This window comes from Sciurus carolinensis, chromosome 7 (genome assembly GCF_902686445.1).
Source record: "Sciurus carolinensis chromosome 7, mSciCar1.2, whole genome shotgun sequence".
Taxonomy (NCBI): Eukaryota; Metazoa; Chordata; class Mammalia; order Rodentia; family Sciuridae; genus Sciurus; species Sciurus carolinensis.
In genome coordinates, this window is record NC_062219.1 from 72,496,006 (window position 1) to 72,509,648 (window position 13,643).

The window sequence follows — 13,643 nt, forward strand, 5'->3', positions numbered from 1 at the left end:
ATGTCTGTCAGTAATGTGCACTTTGGATATAGGCAGAGGTTTATTTAAATGAATAAAAAGGATCATTTATGGAAATATGATCAATGTTTTTTAAAATACATTAGAAACTTGGAAAATAAGGAAAAACCAACCTTGATTAAAAGCTAACATGCCTATCTTGGAAGAGAGAGTGTTCCTTAGTAGAAGGCTCATTAGAGGGTCACAGTGAACCTCTATGGATAAGGAAATGTTAAAGAGCATGCAGATTCTTACTCAGTTGAAGTCTTTCCCTACCACAGGTTGAATTTTTCTGTCAACTTTATAAACCAGAAATTTTGATCAATGAACTAGATGTGCAAGTAGGCCGAGTACGTCTTCTTCGGAAACAAAGTGAGGCTGTTCACGTGCAAAGGTAAGTGGAGTTCTAAACTGTGTGGTCATCAAGAATTAATAGAAAGTCTAGTATTGCCCTTTGAGCAAAACGTGGACCTGAACTGTCGTTTTGCCAGCATGCTATGTGGTAAGGAACAGTGTTTATCCAAAGTATGTTCTGTGAAACTGGATGTTAATAGAAGGCAATGAAGATCATTAGAGATGTGGAACTAGCAAAGATGATCCTTGGTTTTTTCTCTGAGTAATATATTTAGTGAAGTAGGGCTCAACTAGAAGTCAGACTTTGGCATTAGTCTGTAAATTCTTTGAGGACTGGGATTATAATTAGATTCTGAGCTAGGTAATATTTATTATAAACTTAATGTATGTCTGACATTATACTAAGTGCTTTGAGGCAAGCACTCTACCAACTGAGCTATATCCCCAGCCCTATACTAAGTGCTTTGCATTTGTTTTTTCATATAGTTGTAATAGTCCTATAAATTAGTATGTTGGTGTCCTGGGACTGCCTTAACAATGACAATAAATTTGGTGACTTTAAAGAACAGACATTATTCTTACAGTTCTGGAGGTTAGAAGACCGAAGTCAAGTTGTCAACAGGGTCATGTTCCCTCTGAAAGATCTAGGGCAGAATAATTTTTTGCTAATTTCTGAATGATTTTGGCTCTTAGCAGTCTTTGTGTTCCTTGGTCTGTGTCCCTCCAATTTCTGTCTTCATTGTCACATGGCCTTCTCTCCCCTGTGTTTCTGTCTCCAGATCTCTTTTTACAAAGTCACCAGCTGTGGAATTTAATGTCCATCCTAAGGAGTATGACCTCATCTTAACTTGGTTTAATCTGCAAATACCCTATTTCAAAATAAAGTCCCACACATTCTGGGTAGACAGAATTTTGGGGAAAGACTATTACACCCATTGTAATTGAGTAATATCATAAACATTTTATAGGTGAGGATACTGAGGCTAAAGCAGGTTAAATCATTTGTTCAAGACAAATGTAGATAGTGTCTTCTGGATGCTTTGAATTTCTAGAGCCTAGCATCTTACCCAGGTGCATGACTTGTTAGTGTTTGCAGAGCAGATAAATTTTATAATTGATATGTTGTAGGAATATTTGGTATAGCATGAAGATAGTTACTTAGGGCTACTTCCTCATTCCTGTTTGTTAAGCCTGGGAAATGTAGTTCCTTTCAACAGTTAGAAAAGCTTGGAGGCTGACTTTTTTTTTTTTTTTTTTTTTATGGTTATCTTCATCATTAGGGATCAAATCCAAGCTCATGTTGGTCAAGTGCTCTATCACTGATGTATATACCCAGGCTGACCTTTAAACTTCTTCTCCCCATTCCTAGAGAAAAGTTCACTTTTGCTGCTACACGGCCATCCTCTGTTCTCATTGAACAGCTCGCAGTGTGTGTCAGCAAAGGGGAGCCCGTGCTGCTGGTGGGAGAGACTGGGACTGGCAAAACCTCTACTGTCCAATACTTGGCTCACATTACAGGTAACTCCTAGAGGGAAGTGACTACCCTCGGACATTTTACACTAACTCCTTTGTTTTTTTGTTTTGTTTTTAAACAGTAAGTCTAAAGATTACTAGAGTTTAAAAGGTGACCTTACTTCACATGTGTTCTTTACCTAGAAATAACCACTATTAACTGATTGGATTGATTTATGCTGTGCAAATACATATAGATATTGTTTTGATACAGATGGAATTGTGCCCTACATATTGCAGTTAGTAAATTGGACGTAAAATATTTTTTTAAAATTTTACTTCTAATGGCCAAATAATTATACATTATGGACATTTTATTTAGTCCTAGTTTGTAGATCTTGACTTACTGAAGGGTCTTTTCCTATTATACAGTTATCAGATGCTTCAACAATAATGCTACAGTGAATGTGATTCTTTTGTATCTATATGGGGATGTGAGAAAATTTTTAAGTTTTGTGAACCCTGAAGTAAAATGAGAAGATCCGAGGAAATGCATATTAAAGATTTGCCCTGTTCTATGTCCCTACATCCTTAAGATGTATACTGAATATTAATCAGCATTTAAATGTTTGGAATAATTCTTTTCCCCTTTCTTTTTTAAAGGCCACCGTTTGAGGGTTGTCAACATGAATCAGCAGAGTGACACTGCAGACTTGCTTGGAGGGTAAGTGTGATTTGAAATTTTTTTCATGTTTTGTGTTTACTGCTGAGGTAAGAAACACTATTCTCTTACTAAGCTCAGGCAGCCTAGGGAAAATATTGCAAAGACTAGCACCCCTTGCTGCACCCCAGCAGGGTACTTATTAGAATTTATTGAGAGGCTCTTGGGTATGTAGGTGATTTTCTTCAAGAACAATTGAGGTCCTTCTTCTCAAAGATGATACTCTGGAAGGGAAAAGGGAGGACAAACAAGACAAGTATGTAATCAGCTATGTTTGTGTGTATAGTAAGTTGAACTAAAGCATAGGTTTTAAGAACCTTTATGAAGATTTTACCTTCACTCTACAAAGACATTTCTTCAGGTCTTTTATATTTAAGCAGGCATATCTATGCTGTTTGTTTATTTTTTGAATCTATATATGTCTTCAGTAATTTCCTACTTTTAGGTATTCCTAACACAAATGGCATTAATCTTAGAGTAATCAAACACAGACAAATTCATCTTTTCTTCTAAGAATTTATAGTATTCTATCAGTCATTTCAAGTTATTTTAAATGTATTGAATACACAGGAACCCATTTGTGCCCTGATGCAGTTGATATTACAAAAGATTTATAACTAACAGATAATTAACTAGAATTTTGTTTTGGTGACTAGAATATATTCAAATTGGTGACTAAAATATATCCAGTTTTCCTTGTGAGTAGATTAGCATCAGTTGCCCAAAAAAAACTTTACATACTCCTCAATTTTTGTATTGTTGAAAATTTCCCTTGTTTTCTGTATTCTCAAATTAGTAGAAGTAGCATAAATCAAATCTTGTAATACATATCATAGTGTAGGTGGTTAGGTGACTCCCTTAAGAATCATTTTGTGTAAGATGGGAAGATCAAAAGTCATTTTAGAAAAGGCAAGAAATGGAAAACAAATTTTGGGAGAAGGCAAGGAGACAGGCCAGAAAAGGGTGATATTCCTATTCCTAGGGTGTGTGGTTAGTTCTGTTTCTTTTATAATTTATATTTAAATTATATGTATATTTAAATATATCTAGCATATATCAAGTATTTTGTTGGGAATAGAAGATATTTATGGATGTAATTGTTTTGGTTTACAAATGTGCATCCTTTGGATTGATTTTTTAAAAAAAATTATTATTATAAGTAAAGACTATATAAAATTAAGGTCTTTAATGGCACGAAACTATTTCCATTACTGAAAATTGCCTTCCTGTCACTGTTAGTGTATATCACCCCTTGCTTTTGATAAGTGTTAGCATGGGTTTTTTTTTTTTTTTTTTTCCTTCATTTGATTTTCAATTGGTCGGGGCAGTATATAGATCTTGCACATGCTGGGCAAGCACTATATTACTGAGCTACACCCTAGCCTTTTCATTTAATTTTTAACTTACTTTTTGTCTTTAAAGTGGACTTCTGGCAGGCAGTACATAGATCTTTCTCATTACCTATGTGATTTGAGAAACCAAATTCCAACAGGGTTTGAGATGGGTGCAGCTTAAGAGACCCCATGAAAGAGGGACAGAGAACTTAGGTGTAGCAGATAAAATCATTCTAGAACAAAAAAGTCTGGCAATAAATAGAAAAATATACAGCATAGGGAAGGGGCTCGAGAGAAGGCAGCCTCTGAGGGAAAAACTAATGTGCAAAGAAGGAAGGTTCTCTTCAGAGAAGTTGGCAATGAAGAGAAAAGAAAAAAAAAGATTGAGGGAAATCAAAAGATCATAGAAATAGAATGAAAATGGCCAACCACATTTCCTTTCCACCCATGGAACCATTGTTAAAAGGAACTAACTACATAGGGGGCAGAAACACAGTAAACTTAGAACCTGACCATGAAATGAAGAAATACCATTTATGATTTATTTTTTATTACTTAGCATATACTGTTTTGTATCTCTTTCACATTTTCTGTTTTTTATTTTGAAGAGTCATTTTCTTTAGTTCTAGCCATTTTCAAGTGAACCGATTTTGCAGGGGAGGGGCAGGTACTGGGGATTAAACTATAGTAGTACTTTCCCTGAGCTATATCCCCAGTCCTTTTTAATCTTTTTTAAATTTTGAGACAGGATCCTACTAATTGATGAGGCTGGCCTCAAGTGATCCTCCTGCCTCAACCTTTGAAGTCACTGGGATTATAGGTGTTTGCCCTGATGCCCAGCTTCAAATGACCTCCTCTATATAGTTCTAATGAATACAATAGGTTGCTGATTTATTTACCATGGGAGCAGTTGTCCTGGACCCGTGTCCTTCTTGACTTTGAAGTTGCTTCTAAGGCACATTTTCTGATAAAGACATTTTACTTTAGCAAAGAAAACTTAGCTGTATAATAGTTTGTGTTGTGTTTCCTTGGTGTTTTCCCTGGTATCAGTTTTGTTTCCGTTAAATATGTGTGTTATGGTTAATTTGGGGTTCTCAATTTTTTCTTTTTCTGGGCTGTATGCTTTTTCTGTTCTGTTCTCTTCTTTTGAGTGCTGGGGCTTAATCTAATACCAGGGTTTCATGCATGCTAAGTATGTGCTCTCCCATTGACTTACATCCACAGGCCCATTTTTTCATTAATTGAATCATATTGACTTAACTGTGCTTTAGCAACTATGGTCAACTTTAAATAAACTTTTCTTTTAAGGAACTCAGTCTAATTTTTATTAAGTCATGTCTTTCATAAATTTGATAGACAGTAATAGCAGTACTTGATTAATATTAGTAATAAACAACTAACTCTTTGTGGCACTCATCATATGCCAGGCACTATTTTGAGTCCTCTATCTATATTAATTGACTTTCTTAACAGGTGTGAGGCACAGACTTGTTTTTCTCCCTTTACACATAAGGGAACTGAGGAAAAGAGATAATTGTCACTTGTTCAAGGTAATAGTGAATCCAGGATATAAACTCAAATAGTCTTGTTTTGTAAGAATCTGTGTTCTTCCATAACAATGCTCCCTCTTTTAGCTTTGGATTCCATTTATATTGTTTTCAAAACTAGCAGTTTTATTTAAATGACATGTATATTTTGTTTCATTTCTCACCACTTCCCTTGTTGTCATTTTAGTTAGTCATCTTGTGTGTGGTCCTGTGCTTTGGTCTATTTCTTTGCTTCAACTCCTAACGTCCTATGGTCTCTTTTGCCATGTGGTAGTTTTTTTGGTGTTTGGTGGTTTGTTTTGTGTCATGGATTGAACCCAGGGGTGATTAACCATTAAGCCACATTCCCAGCCACATTCTCCATTTATTTAGAGACAGGGTCTTGCTAAGTTTCATAGGGTCTAAATTGCTGAGGCTGACTTTGAACTTGCAATCCTCCTGCCTCAGCCTCCCAAGTCCCTGGGATTACAGTTGTGTCTACCACATCCAGTATCCACCTGGTAGTTAAAATGATCCTTTGAAGTATAATCAGATTATATTACTCTCCTCCTCAAATCCCTCCACTGCTCATTCCATTTAAAATACAACCCAAAGACTTTGCAGAGGGAGTGGGGTGGGGACTATAAGGCCTTTAACCTGGTACTGGCAGTTCTCTGACATGATCTCCATCCATGCTTTTGCTGCTGAACTTTAAGTGCTTTTTCCATGTTGTATCAGCTAGACCCTTGCTAGCTATTCCATTTTGGTGATATCCTCTGACTCCCACAGACACTTGATATTTCCTCTGTGGCGTTTGATGCCACCCACAGATAATCTGTTTAGCTTATTTCCTTGTTTGATTTAGATGTCTTTCAAATGTCCCTTCTTCAACAAAGCTTTCCTGACTGATACTTATGTTATTAATACCCTCACCACCTACTTTCCTTTTGCCCTACTTAATTGTTATTCATAGCAATTAAACTACTGCTTGATAGTTTATAGTAGATTTATTTCTTTTTTTCCCTTATTAGATTGTAAATTAATAGGGGCAGGACCTTGTAGGTCTTGTTGACTCGGTGCCTAACACATACATAGGTGCTCGGTAAATTTTTGTTGAATAAATGCAGTAAAGAAATGCCTTTATCAATATGTTAGTGCTTATGGGTAAGTAGAAATGAGTTTGAAGTTTCCACACTTTTTCTCTCTGCAACCTGACTTGTTAGTGTAGGTGCTCAGTATCAGGTCTTTGGGTCTTACTCATCTCATTATTTTTCCCTCATAAGGTGATGAGTAAATAGTAATTTATGAGTTCTCTAATTATGTTTGACTGTTCTTTAATATATTTTGACATTTTTTCAGTTTTCAACTAAATTATTTTTCTTAGAAATAAAATTTATCGTACTGTCCTTGAATTGTAGTACTTAGGTTACAGAAAATTATATGCTTCAGATTTTCTAGAAGCATTTAATTCTACTAAGCCTACTTTTATATATTAGCTACAAACAGTGTTTTCTGACTTTTTTTCCTGTTATGCTCTCCACTGTAATATTAAATGAAACTTAAATTCATTTCTTTCTCTGGCCAGAGAAATAAAAGGACTAAGGACTAAGAAAGAATCTAAATACTATGAAATAAAAACTGAGCTTTGGATGGTGATAAACCATTACAATATCATAAAACTCACCCCCCCATGCTTTCCCTCTCCTACTAGTTTTTTCCCATCAGGAGCAATATCATCACAACCCCTGCCCAATGGAGAATGCATAGAATTGAGTTCTTATTTAAATGTATACATTTTATATGTTGTTTTTCTTCAAAAATGTCTTGAGATATGTTTGATCAGTTTTAAATGATTCATCATTAATTCCTCTACACGTTTATTTAAACATGATAGTAAAATAAATAGCATCTTTTATTGTCTAACTGGAAATTTGAAATTTTTTATAATACTGTTGAACAAGTAGAAATCCTTCAAATGCTTGGAATGAAAGACTAGATTATTATTTAAAACTTTGACATAGATTTTAATATTTTGGTTGTAGTTCTGGTTCTGATTATTCTGATCTGTACTTTTTAATTTCTATTAGCTTTAGAAGTTTGTGAATCACATTTACCTTTTTTTGTTTCAGTTACAAGCCAGTGGACCATAAACTCATTTGGCTACCCCTACGAGAAGCATTTGAGGAGCTCTTTGCCCAAACGTTTTCCAAAAAACAAAACTTTACTTTCTTGGGACACATTCAGACCTGTTACAGGCAAAAACGGTGGCATGACCTTCTGAGACTAATGCAGCATGTACATAAATCTGCTGTTAAAAAGGAAGGAAAAGAGAGTGAAACTGGTAAGAATCTGACCCAGATTGCTGGTGGGAAGGCATGCGACTGAGGCTTATTTAACAGCTAAAAGAAAAGTATGGGGCAAAAATAAAGAAATGCAAATTGGAACTTTCTAGGACTTTTGGCAAAGATGACAAATTTTGAAGTGTTGCTGCTGCCATGCTTCTAGGCATGATTGCTGCAAAAAACAAATTGCTGATAATGCTAGTGTACAAACACTGCTTATTTGTTTGCATATCATGTTTTCTAAAGTGCTGAATTGCATAGCCAAGGAACTTTTGATAGCTTCTCTATACTTTCTCATCTATTAAATGGTAATAACAGCAGCTACTTCAAAGGGTTGTTATAAGGACACGTGAATTGACCAGTGTACATATAGATGTGCGTAAAATTCAGCTAAATTGCATAATGGTTGGTACATAAGTTAGCATTTTGTAAATGTTTCCATTTAGTGTTTTACACTTTTGATCAGGGTGAGATGTATCATGCCTGTAATCCCAGTGACTTGGGAGGCTATGGCAAGAGTATCACAAGTTCAAGGCTGACCTCAGCAACTTAGCATGACCTTGTCTCAAAAATAAATAAATAAATAAAAAGGGCAAGGGGAATTGCTCCATGAAGGGTGCCCCTGAGTTTAATTCCTCCACACTCAAAAATAAATAAGTAGGTTTTTACACTATTGTCGAAGATGCTTAATTTTTGTGTTTCATTAATTGTATGATTTTTAGATGTTTAATAGCTCTGTAAGCAATATTGATGACAACTAATAAAATGTATGTTAAATTCTTTATTCTCTTCTAGGGTTACTCCTAAAGGAGAAATGGGAAGCTTTTGGCCTTAGACTCAACCATGCCCAACAACAGATGAAAATGGCAGAAAATGCCCTGTTATTTGCATTTGTAGAGGTATTTTCTTTAGATATTTAAGAAACTGTTGGTTTGTGGCATGTTACTATTTTATATTCTCTTTGTGTTGTTGTTTTTAGTGTTGGTGTTTAAAATTTAGAAAAGAATGAAATAATGATTCAGGGGGAGATTTTGAAAAATGTCCCTAATGGTAATAATGTCTTGGTGAGCACAATTATTATTTTTAAAGTGGCAGTCGAGATCAAGTATTGTGCTCTGTGTTCTACTGTGTGTATGTGGGCAGGAGTGGGTGTACACGAGCAGAAGTTTGAGGATGAGATCAGCTGCAGCCTCATTGGGAATGTGAAAGTGTGCGTGAGATGGATCGAAGTCCACTTGCTTCCATGCCATGTCCCATTTTTTATTATAAGGCATGGTCAGCTCTACTATTTGGTGTCATTTGTCTATATAGGGAAAGATCGGTTTGATTAAATATAACTTGAAATTATTTGGTTTTTGTTTTTATATTATTTCTTTGAAACCCTTTTTAGACCATGTTCTTGAAGAGGTAGGAGTCTTGGTTGGTTTGGTAAGAGAAAAGGTTCATTCAGCCATGGGTGTGGGGAATTTGGTCATCTGTGCTTAACGGCTTTTGGGTGGGTACTGGGGACACTCTGCCACTGAGTTACATTGCCCAGCCCTTTTTATTTTAAGACAGGGTCTCACAAAGTTGCTGAGGCTGCCTTTGAACTTATGATTCTCTTGCTTCAGTCTCCTGAGTCATGGGAATTTCAGGCATGTGCCACTGTACTAGGCCATGCTTAATTTTAATATAATTATTTATTAAAATATGATTATTTATAAAATAACCAATTAAAATGTCAAGAGCTATCAAAGTAAGGCTTATATTTTAGGACTTAATGCTATACCGAAGATAATGTATTTGTTAGGTTTTATTTTTCTCAGTTAAATTTGTAGAACATTTTTGTTAGAATCAACTGAAAATAAAAGTATAGAGGAATTTAAATAGTAAAACAGATTTTTTTGGAGAGGCTACTGGGGATTGAACCCAGGGGTACTTAACTACTGAACCACATCTCCAACCCTTTTTTAAAAAATCTTTTATTTGGAAACGGGGTCTCCCTAAGTGGCTTAAGGCCTTGCTAATTTTCTGAGACTGGCATTGAACTTGCTTTCCTCCCACCTTAACCTCTCAAGCTGCTGGGATTACAGGCACGAGCCACTGTGCCTGCCAATAGTAAAACAGATTTTGATTTGTTAACTGAGTGGATTGTAAGATGTTTTTATTGCTTCTGAAAAGAGAACTTGAAGAAATAACATCAGTGCACTGGAGCTGAGGAAAGATTCATTTTGATATTCTTAAGCAACTGTAAAAGGCCATGTATTGCAACTACTATACTTACTATACTTTTTTTTTTTTTTTTTTTTTTTTTGATACCAGGGATTTAACCCAGGGTCGGGAGTGCTTTACCACTGAGCCACATCCTCAGACCTTTTTAACTTTCCATTTTAAGACAGGGTTTTGCTAAGTTGCTTAGAACCTCAGCCTCCTGAGCCACTAGGATCACAGGCATGCACAACCATGTCCAGCTACCACTATGCTCTTGTTTTGGACATTTTTCTGGTCTTGCTATACTCATCCCAGACAATTTTTTGGGGGTTCTTGGAAAAACTATAATTGGGTGCTTTTTAAACACCTAAATACATTATCATTTACTTGACTATCCACAAAATGAGAGGATTTAGTTTATTACATCTTAACAGACTCAGAGATACTCTCTTGATAGTCTTGGACATTTACAAGGTTAACTTGACCTTAAACTCTGATGATTTACTGGCAGCCTTTTGGCAGTCAAAGTATAGGTTCTTCAAGTGGGAAAGATTTACCCTTGCCTCAGTTTCTAATCTTGCTTACATAACTGCTTTTAATAAGTATGTCTTTATTTGAAATGCACTCTTAACTTTTTACATTATCTTCTCTTAGGGTACCTTAGCTCTGGCTGTAAAGAAAGGAGAGTGGATCTTATTGGATGAGATTAATTTGGCTGCTCCTGAAACATTAGAATGTCTGAGTGGTTTGCTTGAAGGATCCTCTGGTTCCCTGATATTGCTTGATCGAGGAGACACAGGTAGCATTTGATCACTTTGGGGTTTGACTTGGTGCCAAATCTTTTGACCTAAACTTAAGATTGGATTCTTTTGGTTTAAGTGGACTGTGTAAACCTCCCAATGGAGGTTGCTTATAAATGAACTTTCTGCAAAGGATGTTGAAATGTTCTTAGATGGTATTGGGAATGCAAATGAGGAGATGATTTGTCAAGGCATTTGGGTTTTGGGTTATAACATGTACACATTGTCAGAATACGTGTGGGTGAATAGGTGATGAAAGATAAATTAACAGCGAAAGGAATACATCACAAAACTGGAATGGCAGCATGAGGATAAGTTATTTATATAGGTCTAAAAGATGATTTTGATGGAATTTCAGAAAAGGCAAGGATGGTGTAAACTGCCAGCACCAGCCTGGCTGGTCCCAAGAAGAATTTCTGAGCTAGGGATTCTGTGGATTTAGGTAGTCTTTCCTTGGGGACTAGGGGCTGATTACTTGATTGTTGTTGCAAGTAGTTGGGGATTTCTACTTTTCTACTTTTCTCACAACAGAGCCACTGGTCCGTCATCCTGACTTCCGCTTATTTGCCTGTATGAATCCAGCGACTGATGTGGGCAAAAGAAATCTCCCACCAGGAATAAGAAATAGGTAAGGTGTTTTAAATTGTCTTTTATATTGATTGGTAATGTCAAAATAACCAGACTTCAAAACAAAACTTGAAATTTCTTGGTCTGTCCTAGCGGAATCTTAATTTCCTTAGTTCTTTTGTGTTATATTTTATATAAGTTAAGTGTATAAGAAATCCAGAACAATAGAGAATACTTTGTGTGGTTTTTAGTATGATACTTAATGGCTTATGGGTACTGTCGAAATAAACTTTGCCTTCTTCAAATGGCCTCTCAGGTATTAGAAAAATTTCATGTAACAGTAGAGTGTATAGCATATAGCAATATAAATTCATTTTGGGAACACCATCTTCTTGGAATTAGGCTAATCATCTATAAAAAGCCTTTTAAGTTTCTTTCATTTTTCATCACTAAGCACTGACATGAATAAAGTACTTGGTTTTTGGTAATTTATGTTTGTAACATTTGGAAAGAAGTAACCAAAATTATTGTTGGTAACCTTTTGCTTGAAGTTTTTAAAATAGTGGTATAAGTCTATTAGATCTCTCTCAACTATAAAGGTAATAAAAGCTTCACAGGGAAAATCTAGAAACTACATTAAAGTACCCATTTTCTTTCACTGTATTCATTTTATTTCTGATCTTGAGGGACTTTGGTGGCTATATTTTTGGTTACACTTAGTTAAATAAATATTCATACTTTGGTTTTATTTGTATTCTATAATTTTAGGTTGTGAAAATTGAAGAAAAACACCTTCTGAAAATGAGGATAAATATGTCTTAGCTTTGTAACTTTTTTCATATAAGGGTTATATTTAGAAGATTTATTGTAGTGAAGAAGTAATAATATATTTCGTTAATGGTTATATTATCTTATTTTGTTCAGTTTGAATCAAGTTAAGCTTCTGTATTTTATAAGTGGTTAAAATGAGCTTATATGATTTGTTTAATAAGTTTTTATTGTCAGCATAGCTGTATTAATTTTGTTAAAAATGTTTATTCTGTAATAATTATAGGTTCACAGAACTATACATAGAAGAATTGGAAAGTAAAGAGGATTTACAGATTCTTATTGTGGATTATCTGAAAGGATTGAGTGTGAACAAGAGCACAGTACAAGGAATCATAAAGTAGGTTCTGTTTGGCTTGTCTTTATATACTTCCCCTCTGAACATAAATATGTGTATTATGCAGACACACATATATTTATTTCCTTCTTTTCCTTTTTGCTTCTTACTGGAGAAGACTGATGGAAAGATTATTGTTTGGATTTCTGTTTTAAAGATGGAAACTTACATGAATTAGATTTTCCTAAGGAAACTACATAGAAAGCTAAGACCCACTACCCTATGAGACTTCAAACAATTAGATAACAGCTCTACTGACTACTTCTATTTTCATAGCTAAGATTTTGAATTCCTTGTTTAGATTTAATATAAATGGCTTATATTTTGATCTCTTTTAAAATCTTTTCTACTTATAATTTACATACTAGCTATGTGGGATATGGTATAAAAAGACCTATCTAATGATTGAGTCTGGTTTAGAATTAATAGACATTGAGCTGAATAGAATATAGAGTGGTAGTGTGACTTGGTGCTTAAAAATCTCTTTTCTGTTTTGTGTGCCCATATAGAAAGAGTACAATATTTTATGTTAGACAACCTGAATCCTAGTCCTGGCTCAAGAAGATAGAAACTTGTCATTCTGGGCAGATCATTACTTAACTTTTATTGTGTCCTCTAGAAAGAAATATTATAGGTGAAGGGGTTAAAATAGGGTCATAAGAGTGTTTTTGCATTGCATTATGTGATTGTTTCTAATTTTATAAACAAGTGACTCAAGGATCACCCTCATTGCTAGGGCTGTTTTGTAAATAAGACAGAGCAGATTTGGTTCTTTTCATGGAGCTTTAATTCTAAAAGTGAAGATAACCAATAAATGAGATATATCCTATACTTTTAGGTTGTGAAAATTGAAGGAAAACACATCCAAGTGTTGGAAAATGAAAATCTGAAGTCCTTTTTTAAATAGGTTTGTCAAGGAGGCATTGGTTCAAAGAATGCCTTCCTGGATTGTAAAGAGGCAGGGCGAATCCCATTTAGCAGGAACTTGGATTTTATCTGTGACATATGTTTGGTTACATTTGATCTTGTAGTTGATCATGAATTTCAAAAAATTTCAAAGTGTGGGAAATTCATGTTTCATTATGAAACTTCTTTCATCTTGTCATCCTCTGAATCTGAAATGTTATAGTGATAATATATACTAATGGTCATCATATCTTCCCACTTTGTAACATTTCATTATACCTAAATGTAG

At 34.9% G+C, this 13,643-nt stretch overlaps 1 protein-coding gene across 1 annotated transcript in view; it reads left to right on the top strand.

Annotated features, from left to right (window-relative positions):
- The window catches only part of Mdn1 (midasin AAA ATPase 1), a 163,787-nt gene that overhangs the window by 45,956 nt on the left and 104,188 nt on the right, over positions 1-13,643 (top strand). Inside the window, 8 exon segments of the mRNA XM_047557902.1 lie at positions 279-391; positions 1,721-1,869; positions 2,467-2,527; positions 7,514-7,725; positions 8,522-8,625; positions 10,571-10,715; positions 11,248-11,344; positions 12,338-12,451. Of these exon segments, the coding sequence (XP_047413858.1) occupies positions 279-391; positions 1,721-1,869; positions 2,467-2,527; positions 7,514-7,725; positions 8,522-8,625; positions 10,571-10,715; positions 11,248-11,344; positions 12,338-12,451 (995 nt within the window).